Source organism: Chelonia mydas, chromosome 25, assembly GCF_015237465.2.
Source record: "Chelonia mydas isolate rCheMyd1 chromosome 25, rCheMyd1.pri.v2, whole genome shotgun sequence".
Classification (NCBI taxonomy): Eukaryota; Metazoa; Chordata; order Testudines; family Cheloniidae; genus Chelonia; species Chelonia mydas.
In genome coordinates this window covers 7644635-7663707 of record NC_057858.1, presented here as the reverse complement: position 1 = coordinate 7663707, position 19073 = coordinate 7644635, and the positions used below count along the sequence as shown (strand labels likewise).

Genomic DNA, 19073 nt, shown 5'->3' with positions numbered 1-19073 from the left:
AACTAGGTTGCTGCTCTTGGATTCTTTCTACTCCTTTCCCCCCAGCGCTGAGCTTGGAACAGTGTTGGGGGAAATGGGGGGGAAGGATGGAGATTGGGGTTTTATAGCCATGCTCTTGGCTTTGTTTGCTGAAGGAGGGCAGGGGAGTCTTTGGATGGGGCCATTGCTTGGTCATTTGCCTGCATCCCGCTCCTCAAGCTCACTGCACTCTGGCTAATGGCTCTTTCTGAAAGCTGCCTGTCTCACCCAGGTCCTGTTTGCTGGGCGCCTCGCAGCTGGACTTGTGACTTGTTTCACAGCGACCAGCCACTTTGGACTCTCCTTTCTGTCTGGCGCTATTTATACGAGGGAGCTGATCCCATTCGCCCCGGATGTGGGTCTGGCAAGTCAAATCCCAGTGCTGAGGAAGGCAAGCGTAGGTGGGGGTGGAGGCAGGTCTGCTTTTCAGACCCACCACCCCAGTGGGTGCCTGAGACCACTGAAAATTAGTCCCCAAGACTGTGGGGCACAATCCTCAGCTGATGTAAATCCGCATCACTCAGTTGAAGCCAGTGGGCTGATGCTGGTTTACGCCAGCTGAGGATCCAGCCCTGGGTCTACACTGTGAAAATGGCCTGTTGTTGGAAAGTGGGTGGCCGATATGGCTTTTCCCCACCACTGCACTCCTGTCAGCGTTCTCCCCTGGACCAGGATCTGAACAGTGCTGTGGATCTGTCCTGGTTCCCTCTGCGATAGGGGATGTTGATCTCATTCCTGGCCCGGTAAGACAGCCCATTCCCAGCCCCAGCGGGACGGAGGCCAGGAAGGGCTGGTAAAGTTTTGGGGCCCAAACTCTACCCCGTGGTACCAGGTCAGTGGCTGTCCTCCCGACTGCCCGGGCTGGAATCTGGAGTAGAATCAGAATCTGGCCCTTTGGTAGTCCTGGTATTGGAGAGAGGCACGTTTCTCCCAAGCTACTTGGCGCTATCGACAAAGTAACTCAGAGCTCTTTGCCTGAACTATTAGGTCCCATCTGAGGTTCTGCTCGGAGTCTGCTGGGTTCTAATGCAAACCGTGTGCCTGGCCTGGCCAATTCCCCAAAACCAGCCCCCAGCCCAGGCAGGGAAAGGTCGAGGGCTTTGGAACCCGCTTTGTGCCCATCCTGGCTGGGCAGAGTCTAACAGCGGTCGATGGACCAGTTTTCACCAGCATAGACAAGGCCTGAGTGAGCTCAGGGCCCCGACCGAGCCAATCGATTCACAGAAGTTGGGGATTATTCACCGCACACCCCTGGGGCAAACGCCCATCTGTCCTGCCCTGTACTAACTGCTGGGAAACACCAAGTCACCGCCCCAGGAGCTAACCGCCTGATTTTAATTGTTTGGTTTGGGACCTACCTGCAATTGGAAACGACGCAGGGATCCCTGCCAGTCTGGTTCTATCCCAGGCCCCAAGATGAACCCCAAAGTCCTTTTGCAGGAAAAACTTACACAGGAGTGAGGACTGGAGAGTGGAAGAGGCCAGCGGCAGAGAGCCTGGGAAGGGGAGAGGGGTGACACTTAGATTGGAAATCAGGCATTTGACTTCCTGGCTAAATGCCAGAGTGGACTTTCCTCACCACTCACTTCACTTGGGTTTTTTCTCCCCTAGTGAGCGGTAATATCCTGGAGGGACTGCTCAGGAAGGGAGTGTTTTCAATCACCTTCCTGGGGTGGATCCACTTGTTTTAAACTGGCTCAGTTCGGCAGCAGGCCTGAATTCCCCTCCCCACCCGCCCTAGAAGAAAGAAACCAACCAATGACTCCACCCCAGCCCCAGAATAATCGAAGAACCCGGCTCATTTTGCCCAGGATCTAGCAGCAAACATGCATCTTCCTCGCAGACACCCTTTTAAAACCCAAGCGACGAGGGGAGCGCGGTCACATTTTGTTTGGGCCCGAGTTCCGACGGTGGAAGAAAGTCAAGCCGTTGGGCCCACCGCACAGCTGTGTGGCTCGGACGCTTGGCTCGCTCCCCACCAGCCGCTGGTCCAACAGAAGATGGGACCTCGCCCCTCTTGTGGCTCGAGTAGCCGGGGCCGACACAACAATTTAAAAATCAAGTCAGGAGCCTTCCCCGCCCTGCCCGTCTCCTGCTGAAAGTGACAATGACCCCGGGGAGGCTGAAACAGGGACGCTCCCACCCCGCCTCCCCATAAAGTAGCTCCCTCCTGTAAATGGATGATTGCAGTAGTGCCAGACTTCACTGCGGTACCTGCTCCAAACTGCAGAGGAGGAGGAGAGCTGCACTGGCTCGCCGATGGCCTCGAACCCGTCTTTCCAGGCCCGTTACCCTCAGAGCGCGTCTGCCCGAAGCGCCGGCAGTTCACGGTGTCGCTCTTTGGGCTGCCCTGAGATGCGGGGCGCAGGCCGATTCCGGTGTCGCTTCGGGCTCCCCCACGTCGCTCTGGAGTCGTCGTGTCTCCTTTATGAGTCGACTAGTGACCGATGATCAGGGCGGCTGCTAACGCCCTAGGGGACGAGGGCTGGAGAAGGCCTGGCTGGTTTGCTGGGAGACCTGGGTATTTTTTTTTTTAATTATTATTATTAATCGACATCCAGGCTGGGGCAGCCACCACTAATTTCAAGTCTGCGCAGGCCACGTTCCCGTCCCCTGGATTTTCTGTCTTGTAAGGAGACGCCAGTCGAAACGCTGCGTTTGATTCTCACCTGCTCTTGTTCAGGATCGGCTGCTGACTGAAATGAAGGCCGTTGTCTGTTCCGTTCCCTATATTGTCCTGTAATAGAGAAATGGTCATTTTTGCACTCACAGATTGTTGTCTCTCTGACTTCCGGCATCTGCTCCGTTTACTTGTGTCCGACTCTCATTCCCGCGGCGGCTTCCTCGTGACCACTGGCGTTCACGACTCGCACGTGGCTCCGCCGGCCCGGGGAGTCGTGGCTCACGCCCTTGCGGCCTGTCCCTGCGCGAGCGCTAGGGCACCTGAGAGCTCCCTGCGTAACCAGAGCTTTCCCAGCACCACCTGCTGGGAACGGGCCCCGCAGCCCACGCTCCTGCAGCGCCTCCTGCTGGAAGCTTCTTCACAGGCGCTCCTCCCACCCCAGCTCCTGCTGGGGGAGGCTGAGACTGGAGAAGCTCTGAACTCTCCCGGCTTCTCCCCCTAGAAATCAGCTTTGCAACCCCACTCCTGAGAGCTTCTGCCCTGTGACAGGCAGGGGAAATAAGGAAATCAAATGCCATCGACCCACGTGGCTCGCCAGCCCCGTTCCACCAGCTCCCCCCAAAGGAGGGAGGCTGGAGCGCCGCAACCACTCCCCTTCCACTAGGGGCTCCAACGCAGCAGGACCCCAGCAGGGGCAGGGGCTCCTCTCCCCCCCACCCATCCCCCCTCCCCAGCAGCCCGTGCGGGGAGGGGACGCACCGCGCTGGATGGCGCAGTGATCAGGGTGCGAGCCGGGGTAGGCCCGTAGGCCCCGATTCCCCCCTGAGCCCTGCCGCAGAGGTGCGGGGGGGCTGGGGGGCTGTGCTGCGGGAGAAGGTGGCGCGGGGCAGTCTCAGGCCCTCTGGGAGATGCCAGCTCAGCCCCCCTGCGCTCTGCAGTGACTCCTTGTGGTGGGAGCTGGAACAAACCCAGCAAGCGCCCGGTACCAGGCCCTGTGCAGCTGATGGCCCCTGCTGGGTGGAACATGCCGGGGGGGGGTTCTCCCCACCCCTGCCTCTTGCTTATTTATTGGGTGACACAATGTGGCCCATCTTTGCTTATTGTCTTAAAGGAGCTTTCCCGGCGCTCAGCGCTCTAAGCCGCTTGCCGGCGCTGGCAAGAAGTGCGAGGTGATGCTGCCGACGCCGGGATAGAAACACAAAGCACGCGTGTAATCCTCGTTTTGCTCAGCTTACTGCCTGAACGGCTGCTAATGCCCCCCCCACCCCCCCTTTGCGCAGCGTGTTAAGGAGCTGGGCCAGAGCCGCTGCTGAGAGCAGGCCAACCTGTCGCCCAGCGGGAACGCGGCAGCATATGGCACGGGCTTAACGAGCCCCCCGGGGGCTCAGCTGTGGGCCAGGGCCGGGAGTCAGCAGCCCCGCTGCCGGCCCTTCGCAAGGGGGCGGGGGGGGGCTGTGCATTAAGGCAGCCATTAAAACAGCAAGGATGGCTGGAGCCACACCGCCCAGGGCGGTCAGGCGTGGTTTTTTTACAGAAGGCCCACGGGCCGTAAAGGCTCAACAGGCCGGGGCAGCCTTGGCCTGATGCACAGGATGGGGGCAGGGCCACGTCCGTGAGCAAAAATGAAACTAATCCCACAGCCGGGCCGAGAACCTGAGGCCTGACAGTTGTTCCTCTTCTCCCCACCGCCCCTGCAGCCAGGAGCCCTGCCGCCCATCCCTGCCCCCCGCCCACCCCTTTCCCACCCGCCCGCTATGTGTCAGCCAACGCAAGCCCCGGGTTCTCGGCCGCTCCCTGCCTCGGAGCGCTGCCCCGCGTCATGTTACCCCACGGATGGATTCGCCCTGAAGCTCCAGCACCATCCCCCCCCTTCTCCCCCCCCCCCCAAGTTGTGTGCTGCCCCTGGCAAGGGTCGGGCCACTCACGCTCCCCTCCCCCTCACTGCTGGGGTCAGCTGACGGCCCCCGGAGCGCAGTCTCGCCAGCCCCCGCGTGGCAGCGGGGAGGTCTGCGGGGTGGCAGGGCATGTGCGCCAGGCATGGCTGTGCTGATTAACCCGGGTCTGCCCGGCCCGGGCTCGCTGGCTGAGGGCCCCACGCATTCAAAATCTGCAGCTGATCCCCCCTGGGCTGGGGGGGGGGCGGGGGGGCTGCTCACGCCATCGTCCAGCCGGGGAACTCCAAGCAGCCGAGCCCATCGCTGGCAGGGAACCCAGCCCTCGCCCCCAGCGCCCCTGCAGCCTCCCTGCTGCTGCTGGGGGCCTTCGCGCCTGGCACAGCGCAGCCTCCCCCCCCCCCCAGCCAGGCTATTTCAGAGCAGCAGTGGGGGCAGGGGATTGGGCCAAGCCCTGCACCCGCAGGGGCCAGCTCAGCCCGGCTGCCGCTGGATCACCTGGGCGGCCTGCAGTTTGGGGGTGTTGGGATGAGGCCCCCCCAGAAAACTAAAGCACCTACATGGGCATGAAGGCCCCACCCCCCCAAGCACGTCCCTATACAAGCAGGTTTGCCTGGGCCGCCAAGGGCCACAGCTGCCCCCCCCCCCCCCCGAGTTGGTCACATTTTGCTGGCCCTGGAGCTATGGCATGTGCAGTGCTCCGGCCACTTGTTCCCCCCCCCCCGGCCCGAAGGTGGGGCCTGCCTGAGAACAGGAAACCCTGGGCGGGTGGGAGAGGCCATGCCAGGGCCTGGGGGAGCTGGGGGCGGGGGGGGGGGCACACAGCTGTGTCATGCTTACATAACTGTGGACGCGAGTAAGCAGGAACGTAGGCCCTGTGAAACGCATGGGATTGGGTAACACTTCCTGCGTGCCAACCCCCTTGGCCAGCATGCCCCCCCTCCCCCGAGGCGGCCAATGGCGGATACTGGTGCAAAGCAAGCGCCCCGCGTGGGACGTGCACCAGAGCCCAGCTGGCCCCGCACTAGCCTGGCCTTGCACAGGCAGCATAGCCAATGCTTAAGCCCCCGGCACCTCCGGGCTCGGCCGTTCCTAGCCCCCCCGGCACCTCTGGGCTCGGCCGTTCCGAGCCCCCCCGGCACCTCCGGGCTCGGCCGTTCAGAGCCCCCCCGGCATCTCTGGGCTCGGCCGTTCTGAGCCCCCCCTGGCACCTCTGGGCTTGGCTGTTCAGAGCCCCCCTGGCACCTCTGGCCCCGGCAGCTCTGGGCTTGGCTGTTCCTAGCCCCCCCAGCACCTCTGGGCTTGGCCGTTCAGAGACCCCCTGGCACCTCTGGCCCCGGCACCTCTGGGCTTGGCCGTTCCTAGCCCCCCCGGCACCTCTGGGCTCGGCCGTTCAGAGCCCCGGCACCTCTGGGCTTGCTGCGTCAGTTATGAAAGTAAAATAATTGCTTGAGTCCAGGCCCCTCTTTCATTACAAATTAAGTGCTGGGTGTATTGGGTCCTGGGGTAGACATGCCAGAGGGAAGACTCAGCAGTGGAGACTCCAACAACGCGCTGCAGGGCGCGAACGGGCGAGACGGGAGAGGAAAGACAGTCAGATGGTTTGGTGCCAGCCCAGGCCTTGGGACCTCTGGGTTTAGGTCTCTTTGCTGAGTGACCCTGGGCAGGTCGCCTAGACCCACATCCTCAAAGGCATGTAGGCACCTAACTCCCATTGGACCCCATGGAGGAGCTAGGCCATAGGCGCTGCGTGCCTCGGTCCTGGCCCATGGGGACTACAACTCTGCCCGCCCGCACAGGGGCAAGGGGAGGAGAGAGGCATTACAGATTGGCGGGCGCAGCGTGGGGAGACACGCCCCAGCCCCGGGGAGCCCCTGAGTGCTGCATCGTCAGCCTCACTAACAGAGATTAGAGTCTCTCGAACTCCAGGGCTGCTGGTATTAGCAGTGGGGCAGTGACGCCCAGAGGCCCCACCCAAGAGCAGGGCGCTGCACGGACACTGAACGAGAGAGTCCCTGGCCGAGGGTTTCAGCCTAAAGGGGGCAGGATGGGGAGCAGATTGCTCAAGGATCCAGCGGTGGGATTAGAACTCAGCTCTCCTGCGGCCAGCAGGTGGCCCTATGCCCCGGTCAGGCGGCCTCCCTCTCGTGGGGCTCAGCGGGCCAGAAGATGAAGGCTGTGCAACTACAGGGCTAGGTTAGGGGGGGTCAGGAGCTGGCTCTTTACCTAGAGAAACGGCTCCCCAGGGCAATCACAGCAGCTCTGTTCCACCTGCACCGCCTGGGCTCTGCCGCTGACCTTAGACAAGCCACTGCCCTGCTCGCTGCCTCAGTTTCCCCACCAGTACCCTGGGACAGTGCTACTGACCCGCCTCCTGGGAGGTTGGGGGTTTTGGATGGGAAGGTGCTTCCTTGTACTGCCAGGCCCCAGGAAGTCCAGCCCAAGCTGGGTGTTGGAGGGAGACAGGCAGACACCTGTAAGCATCCCCACCTCCCTCAGTAGCCAAAGGCACCGGGGGTGATGCTGCAACCCCACAGTTATGTGACCATGTGCTCATCCCGCAGGGGTGAGACAGGCCCCAGCTGCCCCCCGGACACAGAGTGGGGCACCCAGCCCCGTTCGAACGTTGCACCTGCCCATGGGGGGGGAACCGTGGTTTGGCCCTGCCAGGCGCCTTGATTACCAAGTGGTCAGAGCCTTGTTCTGACTGGATCCCACGCCCACAGGCCAGGCTGTTCCTTCAAGAGCTTGCCCGGTGGCAACGTGGTTAGAAGCACAGCTGGCCGTCAGGGTCAACCAGGGCTATTGTGGTAGCAGGGGGAGGGGCTTTGATTACAGGTCTCACCACCTGGAGGAAGCTGGGACAGCTCCACCCAGGACCCTCCCCAGGGTGGGCAGCGGGTGCAATTCCAAATACCCCAGGGCAGAGACTGGTGCACAAAGCCGCGATGCAGGGGGACTGGTTTGAGGCCCAAACTCATTTCCCAAAGGCCCCCACCCAAGTAAGGAGGTAAAAGTGGCGAGTCTCAGCCTCTGCCGTGACCGCCCCCCCGACCCCCCATATCATGAAGTCAGGACCCTCCTCCCATGGAGCCATGGGAAGGGCAGGGTGACCACTGTGTGCAAGGGCCCCTGCGGCCTTAAAGGGTCGAGAACAAAACTATCCCCAAGCCTGCAGAGAGAGGGGGACCCGCGTGAGAAATCAGGCTACTTTTCTTTGCCGGGGGAAGGGAAGCAGGTGTAGTTGGGTCTATAAGACAAAGCCTCAAATATCGGGACGAGCCCAACATTCTCGGGCCGTCCAGCCGCTCGCTGCGGAGCCCGTGCGCCCGAGCTCGGCCTCAGGACCCTCGCTGGGTGGGATCCAGGCATTAGCTGCTAGTTAAATAGAAAACAATCACATCTCCGGCTGCTTTAGCATAGTGGCGCCTGGTTCGCCCGGGCCCACGCATTACAGCCCTACCCCCACTCACCCTGGCACGGGCCACATTTACTCTGCTAGAGGTTCAACGCTCAAGCCAGGGCCCCCCCGAGGTAGCAGGGGAGGGACTTGAGCTAGGAAAGGGCCCTTCTTTGTTCACAGGAGGGGCGCAGGATGTTCGGAGAGGACCAAGACAGCGGCTTCCCCTCTGGGGAAAAGAAGATGAGGGCTTGCGGGAGGTGCAGCGGAAAATCGGCTCAGGAAAGGGGCAGGTAACTAGCAGCCGAAAGCCTCAGCGGCCGGACATTTTGAAAGAGAATTTCAGTGCACCAGCCCCCTTGCAGTCCTCGGGCCTGCACCTACATGTACATTTGACCCAGGGGTTGAAATGTGTTTCCCCAGCAGCCTCAATCCAAAGGGCACGGACCACGTTAAAAGATTAGTTTGTGTCATAAGCTTCCTATTTTGCGAGGCCGCTATAAGATTTGGGGGGCTTAGCCGCTGGGCTTAAACCAGCAAAGTCGTCTTTCTTAGCAAGGCTGCTAATGCCACTTAGGGCCTGGGATCTGCGATTTTCATTAAGGGCGTCAGGAACAATTAGCAGGGGGAAATCAGGGCAGGGTCGTTCTTAAATAAAAATGGAGGCTTATCCCATCAGTCAAATGAATTTCCAATCAAAGCACCGCAATACCCCTGCCCCCCATGCAAGGAGGAGATTTTAAGCCCCATATGTGTAAGCGGCTTCGGGGAGGGGTGGGAGGAACCTACATGTGCACACTTCTAGAAGTCAGGAGAGAAAAGGAAGTGGCCGTTCCCAGAGGATTCATTGCACTGTCCCAGGAACAGACTTTCACACTGAAGCGTTGATGCTTGGACAGCGCTTTAATACAAGGCAGGGTGGCGGTGTATTTCCACGCTGGGGGGGGGGGGGGCAGAGGGGTCGCTCGATTTCACTCCAGCTACATCTGAAAAGTGTTCGTGCTGCACAAGACCTTACCCCGCAAAGAAACCCACCCGATCGACTTCACAAGCCAGCCAGGGTCGGAGTCATTAACACAAGAGGAGGGTGGGGGTCGCTGGCTGGGTGTCCACAGAGAAGGGGTCACCCAAACCCACCAAGACAAAGCGCAAGGCAGAAGAAGAACATTACTGCCTGGTTCAAACCAAAATGCCACATCAAAGTCTCAAGGGAATTAAGAGCCTGCTAGGTCCCCGCTTGCCCACTGGTGATTGTTCTCTGCAGCCCGTTAGCGAGTGCTGGGCCCAGCTTGGTTGTAAGTGGCATGGGAAGAATCATAGAAATGGAGGGGGAAAGGGATCCGAGAGGTCATCAACTCCAGCCCCCTGCACCGAGGCAGGACTAAGTCAACCTAGACCATCCCTGACAGGGGTTTGTCCAACCTGTTCTTAAAAACCCCAAATGACGGGGATTCTACAACCTGGTCCAGAGCTTAACTCCCCTGAGAGTTTAAAAGTTTCCCCTAATATCTAACCTAACTCTCCCTGGCTGCAGATTAAGCCCATTGCTTCTTGTCGTCCGTGGGCATGGAGAACAATTGATCACAGTCCTCTTTATAACATCCCTGGACAGATTTGAAGACGTATTAGGTCTCCCCTCACCCCCATCATCTTTTCTCAAGATTAAACATGGCCATTTTTTTAACCTTTCCTCAGCGATCAGGTTTTCTAAACCTTCCCACACTTTTCTCACTCTCCTCCGGCCTCTCTCCACTTTGTTCACATCTTTATTACAGGGTGGTGGCCAGAACTGGACACCGTGCTCCTCACCGGTGCCGAGGAGAGCAGGACAATTACCGCCCATGTCACCATGACACTCCCGTTAATCCATCCCAGGCTGATAACAGCTGCGAAAAAGGCCAGTATCGCATTGGTGACTCACATTCAAGTTGTGATCCTCTGTAACCTGTTCAGCAGCATGGCCACCTAGCCAGTTATTCCCCAGGTAGTAGCTGTGTATTGGATTTTTCCTTCCTACGTGAAGTTCTTTGCACATCACGGGTAGTTGTGCTTCCATCCCATGTTCCCTCAGTCGCACGAATACACTTCTGTGTATTGCAACCCCGACTCCTCCTCTCTATCAATACCTTCTGGCTCCACCGCCAGGGTGGGTTTGCACCGGCTGGGGGTGCAAATTCCGTCCCCGCTTCTCGGCCCTGAATAGGGGAGTGTGGGCCAGGCTAACCCTGGGCTCAGCGGCTTAGCCTACAAGGCAACGTTGAGCGGATCAGTTGCCCAACTGGAAAATGGTTTTGCTTGTGAACATCAGGCCATGGCCCAGGGAGGGTCATTAGCAGCAGAGCTTGAAGGTGGGACCTCCGGCTCTGGCTGCCTGAGCTGACGCACCCGTGTGCGTTCGCCACGGCTGCAGATGGGTCGTCAACATCTATCTGTGACCCAGACGTCCCTAGCGGGGCCCAGAGAACCACACTGAAGGGAGGCAGGTCACATTGTCTTTATCTTCGGCATCAACATGGTGCTAATCCTGGTATGTGACGGCCCTGCGTTTGGCCCCAGCCCAGCAGGAGAATGGAGACTCCATGACCTATTCAGTCCTTGGCCTGTCTCCAGAGGTTGCCCACAAGAGTGGTGTGGGATGCAGACAACTGGTTATCATCACATTAATGACCAGCCCAGCGAGCAGCTGGGGCCAATCTCCTCCCACCGTACTGCACTTTACAGTCACCCGTGAACCATCAGCGGCTGAGCCGAGCCATGCTTGAGCTCAGGAGCTAGATGTGAAAGGCTCTGTGCATCCCTTTACCGATGGCCTGGGCCCCCAGAGCAGGAGTGGCCAAGTCTGAGGAGCTCATAGACCAGAATTGGCAAAGCTTCTGGGCGCATTGCAGAAGACCTAGCGGAGAGGGGAGGGGAGGGCTGGAGAGGATTGCATGCATGCCCCTGGAGCAATACAGAGGTGGATAGATGTCCTGTAGGTGGCTGGCAGGCTGAGTTCCTGCCTGCTTGATGGTTTAACAGCAGTGGGGTGCTACGGAGCTTTAGGGCCCCTTCAGTCTTGCGTAGGCCTCTTGTCTTTTGAAATCAAAACCACGGAGACACACAGAAAGGAGCAGCCCCAAGCAATGAGGAAAGGCAGCCCATCAGCATTCAAACGCTAAAGACGCTGGGCAGGTATGGCCATGAGCATGGACGGTTCCACGGCTGTACGTAGGGAGCCAGATGGAGCGGGGCTACTTGGGGGCTGGAGTTGCAAGAGTTACTTCCCCCTTTGAAGAGGGCGGAGGTGGGGAAGATCGCCAGGCCCCAGGGACCCAAAGGCAGACCACGCCGAGCTGCTCAGGGGCTGCTCCAAAGCCACGTCCCAGGCCAAGCAGGGGAGGAAAAGCGCCCAAAGATCTCCTTGCTGGGACGATCCCTGGTGGCCCAAGGCTCCCCGGAGGCTGGCGAAGTGGAGGCTACAGGTACGGATGAGCCTGCAGGGGGCGATGGAAGTGGGGTCTGTGCCAAGGCCAGCTGAGCGGCTTCTCCTGCAGGCCTTTGTGGGCGCCCGCGGGAAGGTAGGGGTGACGCTGGGAGGCGGGCGGGTAGAGAGGGAGGAGGGGGAATCCAGACTGGCAATGCGCAGAAGGGCCGGGACCAGCAGGGTGCGCGTAGGGAGGGCAGCAGAGGCAGACACGTCCCGGGCAGCAGCTCAATCCGTAGAAGGCGTACGGGTGGCAATAGCTCAGGTTCACCGCCATCCTGCATCGGGCAAGGAGAGGACAGTCAGACAGACAAAGGCCCCTGCTCCCAGCCTGGGGCAGATTCAACCGAGCTGGCTGCAGAAGAGGAAGATCGCGCCTCCCACGGCGGCCAGCTCGCCAGGAGGGTTGGCCCTGATGGAGGGGAGGGAGGGTCACCCCCGGCCCCCGCCAAGGCAGGGAAGCTTCAGCAACCCCATGGGAGGGTCAGTTGTCTCAGCTACGTCCCCTACTGCAGCTTCCACCCCACTGGCACAAGGGTTCATATTGGCCCCAATGAGGGAACATAAGAGCGGCCACACTGGGTCAGACCAAAGGTCCATCTAGCCCAGCGTCCCGTCCTCTGACAGTGGCCAGTGCCAGGTGCCCCAGAGGGAATGAACAGAACAGGGAATCATCAAGTGATCCATCCCCTGTCACCCGTTCCCAGCTCCTGGCAAACAGAGGCTAGGGACACCGTCCCTGCCCATCCTGGCTAATAGCCATTGATGGACCTATCCTCCATGAACTTATCTAGTTCTTTTTTGAAACCCGTTATAGTCTTGGCCTTCACAACATCCTCTGGCAAGGAGTTCCCCAGGTTGACTGGAAGTGGGTCTCTCTCCAACATGCCCTGATTTTCCATAGTCCCCCATCTCTTCCCATGGGACCCTTATTTTCCCTTCCCTAGTAACTTTCACATGAGCGCCTCTCCGAACATGCTTACCCGACATCAGCCCTCTCTCAGCAGCTGGGGAGGGAGGTGAGCGTTATGCCCATTGTACAGATGAAACTGCGCCCCACACGCTGACTGGTCTAGAAGCTGCACAGCTGAACCCAGGAGTTCTAGCTCCTGAGTGTCCATCTCCTGCCCACAGAAGAGCTGGAGCCCCAGAAGCCAGAAACGAATGAGGCTGCATTTCATTAAATGGCCGAGAGCCTGCAGTGGTCCTTGGTCTCGTGCACCAAGGAATGTTTGGTAAACACGGGAGGCCAGGAGCCCTGGTGCACTGGGCAAACGCCCTCCCCGGAGACCTGACTTGGTCTCTTCACGCCTCACCACAAACCACCACCAGGCCGAGTCTCCCCAGCTGGCTGAGAGGAGACGTGGCAGTTTTTCTCCTTCCAAGAGCAGAAGGGTGATTTTAGAGCAAGGGTGGAGACGAGGTCACCTGCGGGACCAGGCTCCAGTGAAAGGAGAATGCGGGTAGCATTTGGGGTCTGGCAAGGTCAGATTCAGGTCAGCATGAAGGAATAATGGTCTTAGCCCTGAAGGGGGAGTAATGCCGGCTGGTCATCAGGCTAGAGGCTAAGAGTCCATTAGGGAGGGGGTTACCGGAGGGATAAGCGGAGGATTTGAGCGCCTGGCCCCACTCCCCCACCCTGAGCCACCTCTCACCTGCGGATGCGCCTCCGGGCTCGACGCCGGTGGTAGTCGCCCTTGGAGAAGTCGTCCAGGTTGGCCGGGTGGATGGCCCAGAAGTGCCCTTTGCCGTTGTCGCTTCGCCCGGCCTTGATGAAGCATTCGTTCAGGGACAAGTTATGCCGGACGCTGTTGCGCCAGCTCTTCTCCTGCAAAGCCAATGAGCGGGGGAGGCGGGGGGATTGAGATACGGCAAGCGGGGTAGGGACACAGGCAATCAAACCTCCATGGCAAAAGCCCACGGGGCGAGGCAGCGGCTACACGAGCCGCAAACCTGTTTTCATGCTAGGCTCCCAGATCATCGGTGGATCCCTCAACCGTCCTGTCACGTCCCCAAGCTCTACAGATGGATAAACCGAGTTAGAGGGGGCCCAGCAAAGGACTTAAAAAAATAAAGCCCACCATCTCTGGACTTGAGACTTACACACTCCTGCCATCTTTCTAATGGATAAAGGAAGTTTTTCCCTCCCCTGGTGTTTTCCCCCCCAACTTTAGAAATATCCAGTCTGCTCTTCTCCAGTTTTGCTGGAGCAAGGGTGTGGCTGGAGGTGCTTGCGATTGCCGGACGTCTCTTAACAGAGACGTCTCTGCTCCAAACGGTTCATTTGCCAGTGGAATTAAAGCAGCGTCGAATGACCCGAGTTTTAGCGGTCGGAACAAACCGCTTCCCTCCCTCAGTTGCTGCAGCTTGCAGCCTCTCCGCTCGTGTTGCTTTTGATAGGTCCCCTCTCGCCCCGCTGCCATCGGAGATTCTTCCAGGGACGACCAGCCCTCACTTTGCAATGTGAACAAGCAGGGGTTTTGTTGTAACTTATGGAAAAAACAAAGGCAGATGCGGGATATTTTTCTGCCTCCTTTGCGGGTCACTTAAATGACTCCCGCAGCAAGCCATGAGTTGGCCCCACAGCTTGGTTCCCCTCACCCTACTCGAAGCCCTAAGCAGAACCAACGACCCCTCTCCCCTGCACAGGGGCACCCCTCCCATGTACTCCAGATGGCAGTGTCACAATTCCCATTGTGTTTGCTCAATCGCTCGGACGACCCAGGGACGGGGACGCTTTCCTAGTACAGTCACAGTCCGATTGTTTTCAAAGATGAGTCTGACCTGAAAACAAACAAACCCCAACCCAACACCACTCCAGGCCCGAAAGCTATGGTCCCTCTCTGACCTGCACCTCAAACCGCTGCATTCTCCTGCAGGCTGGAAAAGGGCCTTTGCATTCCTCCAGCAATGGAGGTTTAGAGCAGACTTTCCATTTCAATGTTTCCTGACCTTTTCCATCCCTTATACCCAGAGTGGCCAGAAGGCAGGAGAGGGAGCGTTACCTTCACCCTGCCCTCTCTCGCAAGCGGCAGATCACAAACAGCAAGTCTGAAAATCAGGAAGAGGAGACACAACAGCAACGAACAGGATACAGCACCCTGAGGACTCAACTAGTTCGGGGCACGAAAGGGCGAATGGCTGAGAACTTTCCACTCGCCTTCAAAAAGAGGAGCTTTTCCCTAGTTCTGACCCACCGCCCTTCGTCTCTGCTGGTCTAATTTCAGAGGCCAGGCGATCTCGTGTCTATTACTCACCAAAGAGGGAGAAGTTTGTATTGGACAATTAAATCCCCCCAAAATCCCAGTGAAAACATCAGAGAGAGAGAGAAGCAATGCTTTGCGATTCAGCTGTGCAAGCCCCCACGCCGATAGGCTCAGACGGGACCGGTGGGTTTTACAAAAGAAAGCGTCACCGAGTTCTATAGAATCGCTCTGCTCCCCTTGGGAACGTGCCAGGGGCCAAAACACAGCCCCAAAGGAGTGACTCCGGAGCTAGAGAGGTTTGGAAAGCTTGAAGCCCAGGGTGTGAACGCACTGGGGACTGCTGGACCTGCTCCAGCCCTCACCCCGGCCCAGAAAGCCTACCAGCCCAAGAGATGGGGAACTCACCTTATTTTTGAAGTAAGGGTAGTTATCCATGATCCACTGGTAAATATCCGAGAGCAGCAGCTTCTTTCCCGGGGAGGAGAGGATGGCTGTGGAAATGAGGGCGATGTAAGACTGGTTGGGTTTGTCCAGTGGATCCAGAGACTCTGGGACGGGCGGGTTCCCCCTAACCACCTCCTCCACTGATTTCCTTTCAGAGGAGCCAGGGGTGTCCTGTGGCCGGCAGCTCCTGGGCTCCCGCTCCCTGCTGGCTGGCTTCCCCTTAGCGAAGAGCAGATAATCAATTGTGAAGGAGGCTCCAGGTTGGCGTCTGCTCCCAGCTTCTGCCTCCTCCATGGTCTGGGCAATTCTGGGGGTTTCACCTGAGCTCTTGCCCCTCTCCTCCTCCAGCACGAGGAGCGGCTTCCAGTGGGGCCAGGGAAACCCTGCGGGAGCCGAGGGAAATGAACCTCCTGAGTGCTGCCTGATAATTAGTGCAGATTACAGGGTTTGCTAATTGTGTTTTCACAAACGGGCTGCCTTTGCAAAGCAGCCTGTTTATCTGGCAAAGCCCCGGGTTTAGCAGGATTTGGCCCGTAAGCCTAATAAATAAAATGATTAATCCGCTCGAGGTGGAGGAATTCTGAGCCAAGCTCTCCAACAAGGCCAGGGTTCACAAAGAGAAGAGAGCTGCTCGAGCGATGCAAGGGAGGACGCAGAAGAGGGCTGGGAGATATTTAAGGAAGGTGGCTCTTCCGGAAAAACAAAACCTGAAAGCCATCAGCATGCTTATTCGCTGGCTCTGTTACCGCGGAGGGGCTGCAGATCCATAAGCGAGGGACCCAAGATCAGCTTTCTCCCTTGGGTGGAAAGGTGTCAAAGGAGAGTTGGGGGACCAGTTGTGGAACTCCATTGCTGAGCAGGATCAGCAAAAAGCCAACTAGGGAAGTCGATAAAAGAAGCCAAGGTACCGGCGTGGCTCGAGTGTGCCCGAGGGGTCTTGTGCTCCAGGCCGCTACTTCTGATGTCAAAGAATCACAGAGCAATGGGTGTTTTTTCAGCCGTGAACAAGGAGCACAAGACTGGGAATCCCACGGTGAGGGTATCTCTGAAGAGCTACATTTCTCATACTGGTCACAGGATAACTGATCACAAAGAATCATAGGATGAATCGAAAGCTTTTGAAGGGAAGAAATTTCACATCCTCAGCCAGCAACTTAAGAATGAGGCGCTAGCCAGGCAAACCAGCAAAGATGTATTCAAGTAACAACCCACTCATGTTGCATCACCAAGCACTAGCGGCTGTTAGGGCCAGATTTCCAAAGGCGCAAATGAGAGTTCAGTGCCCAGCTGGCCCGGCAAATCATAGAATCATAGAATATCAGGGTTGGAAGGGACCCCAGAAGGTCATCTAGTCCAACCCCCTGCTCGAAGCAGGACCAATTCCCAGTTAAATCATCCCAGCCAGGGCTTTGTCAAGCCTGACCTTAAAAACCTCTAAGGAAGGAGATTCTACCACCTCCCTAGGTAACGCATTCCAGTGTTTCACCAAATCAACGGAAGTTGGGTACCTCACTGACCTTGCGCCTTTAATCTCTGACCCTGAGGACAGCAAGAGGGGTGAGATGCTCAGTAACTAAAAGCAAAATTGCTCTAAACCACTGAGGTTAGAGCAGCTGCCAATTCTTAAAACCTTCCTGTGGCCACAAGAAGGTCAATACGAAACCATACTGACCTTCGGCGTTAGGTCTGTCCACTCCGATGTGCGTATTTGTGCATTTAGGATGGCTTGTGTCTCTTCTACAATTGAATGATGTGTCGAGCTCTCATCTCAACCAGCCTCCCGCTTACTGTGTTCTCATTTTCTTCTAGGCCTGTCTTGCAAAAGGACAATTTCTACCCTTAACCCCCCCGCACCCTTGCCCTTCCCACTTTCCCGTTGGAGTGAGTGGCCCACCTGTTTAAAAATAGAACTGAAAGATCACCTCACTCCACCCCTGCCGTGATCAAACAGACACGCTCCTTCAGAATAGAGAACAGGCCTTGGTCTGATAGAAGCAGGGCATTTTACCCAATTTTTTTGAAGTGCCCATAAAAATTAACCCAACTTAAAATCCCAATATATTTTAATACACAGGTTAAGAGAACCAGCTGGCAAGGTTCCCACTTGGCCTGTCTAGTCAGCCTCGTGCATGAGAAATTAACTCCCCTTCCTCCACTGTACGGACCAATTCAGAACTTAGGGCCTGATTCACATTTAGACGTAAGGTTCTGCCGGACTTAAACTCGAAGCCGTTTACACCCAAAGGGAGACCCCTTTGCACCACCAGAACAGTATCAGGGGGCCCTAGTGTAAACAGAACCAGGCTTTTGCAGAAGGCCCTAAGGGTACATCTATACTGCAGATGGGAGGTGTAATTCCCAGCTTCGGTAGACGGGCATGGGCTAGCTCTCCTCAAGCCAGTGTGCTAAAATAGCAGGGTGGCCCTGGCGGTGCGGACCAGCCCCCAAGCATGTATCCAGGATTTTGGATGGGTGACCCAAGGTGCTGTGGCCACGCTACCATTTTTCACGGGGTAGCTTGCGCAAAGCTAGTGCAAGTTGTTCTACCCGCGCTGGGAAGCGCCCAGAGGTAGCCGAAGGAATGCGTCTACACTGCCTTGAAACGCCTGTAGCTGGCCTGGGTCAGCTGACTCACGCTCTGGCTGTGGGGCTGTAAAATTTCAGGGTGGCCGTTCAGGCTGGAGCCCAAGCTCTGGGGCCCCACGAGGAGGGAGCTCAGCCTCCAGCCTGCATGTCTACACCAGTTTTACAACCCCAGCTCGAGTCAGCTGGCAAGGGTCAGCTGCACGTGTTTAACTGCAGTGTAGACAGACCCATAGTGACTTAGGAGCACGCCAAAAGCCAATGGGACGTGTGCTCATAAGCCATTGAGGCGCTTTTGAAGATTCCCTCCAAATCTCATGATCTTAGGCCCCGGATGGGCCACCCTTACCCAGCATCCGTGTGCTCCTGCAGTAGGGCACAGGAACGTTAAAAACTCTGTGCAACTTACCAGGTTTCTTTGTGCTAATTTGTACTTTCAAGCCACGCATCAGGGCTTTGGCTACTGGTATGGGAAGATTTTTATGCCCTTTCTAGGGAAGGTTTTTCAAAGTGGCTTGATAGATGGTGCTGTAACTGTGTTCCTCGCCAAATGAAAGGCTGAATGCTCTAACGCTACAGAGAACGCATGGAGAAACCAGAATTTGACTGCTACGTGGGAAGACTCCTTTATCTGCAGCAGCTAAGACAGCTGGTGTTATCCACAGGGAACCAGCCCACCAGAGGCTGCGGTCTCTCACCGTCTGCGGGTGGATGGGCCAGCGTTCCAAGCGCTTTAAAGCCAATTTCCAGCCCATCAGTTTGTTGGAATCGCTCAGACATTTCAAAGCCAGGATTCGAGTCCTACAGCAGGATTAAGCTGGGCCGCATCTTCCAGGAAGTCCAGTGCTTGGCGTATTTTGCTTTAGACCTCTGCGCTGGGTTGCCTGTTAGTGGATCTCATCGGCCCAGCTCTCACTGATCCTCAGTCATTTTTTGAAGATTACGTAGCAAAAAACTCTTCCAGGACAGAAGAGAGTTATTTAAATTACAGTAACACCTAGAGGTCCCAAAGCCCTCGGCCTTTTACTTACACAATGGCCCCCTGCTCCAAAGAGCTTACAATCTAAGTGGACAAGTCAAACAAAGGTTTCAGAGTAAAACCCGTGTTAGTCTGTATTCGTAAAAAGAAAAGGAGTACTTGTGGCACCTTAGAGACTAACCAGTTTATTTGAGCATGAGCTTTCGTGAGCTACAGCTCACTTCATCGGATGCATCATGCTCAAATAAACTGGTTAGTCTCTAAGGTGCCACAAGTACTCTAAGTCAAACAAAGGGTGGGAGGGGGAAGAGGCAGAGAAAGGAAGTGACTTGACCAAGGTGTCACCGCTGTTCAGTGGCAGAGCTAGGAAAAGCTCTCTTAAATCCCAGTTCAGTGGACCATGCTGGTTAGGGTTTGGAAAGTGTAATTCCTTCCACAATTCTGGCTGCCACGTGCTTTTTGTTT

General features: G+C 57.2%; 1 protein-coding gene across 3 annotated transcripts; it reads right to left on the bottom strand.

Moving 5' to 3' along the window:
* Positions 1 to 1773: 1773 nt before the first annotated feature.
* LOC102942053 (forkhead box protein L2) lies at positions 1774 to 18716 on the bottom strand. Of its 3 annotated transcripts, XR_006287488.1 has the most exons (5): positions 15008 to 18716; positions 13052 to 13224; positions 9855 to 11674; positions 2688 to 2755; positions 1774 to 2535 (listed from the first exon to the last, which is right to left on the bottom strand). XR_006287488.1 is itself a non-coding variant. In XM_037885749.2 (4 exons), exons 2-4 carry the CDS (start codon positions 15338 to 15340, stop codon positions 11389 to 11391), a joined length of 792 nt encoding a protein of 263 aa, XP_037741677.1. In that variant the 5' UTR covers positions 15341 to 15429; positions 16719 to 18716; the 3' UTR covers positions 8829 to 11388. The 3 variants fall into 3 exon arrangements, 1 of the variants encoding a protein (XP_037741677.1); XR_005223359.2 differs by having other exon boundaries at positions 1774 to 2755; XM_037885749.2 differs by lacking the exons at positions 1774 to 2535; positions 2688 to 2755 and having other exon boundaries at positions 8829 to 11674; positions 15008 to 15429; positions 16719 to 18716.
* Between the last annotated feature and the right edge of the window lie 357 nt (positions 18717 to 19073).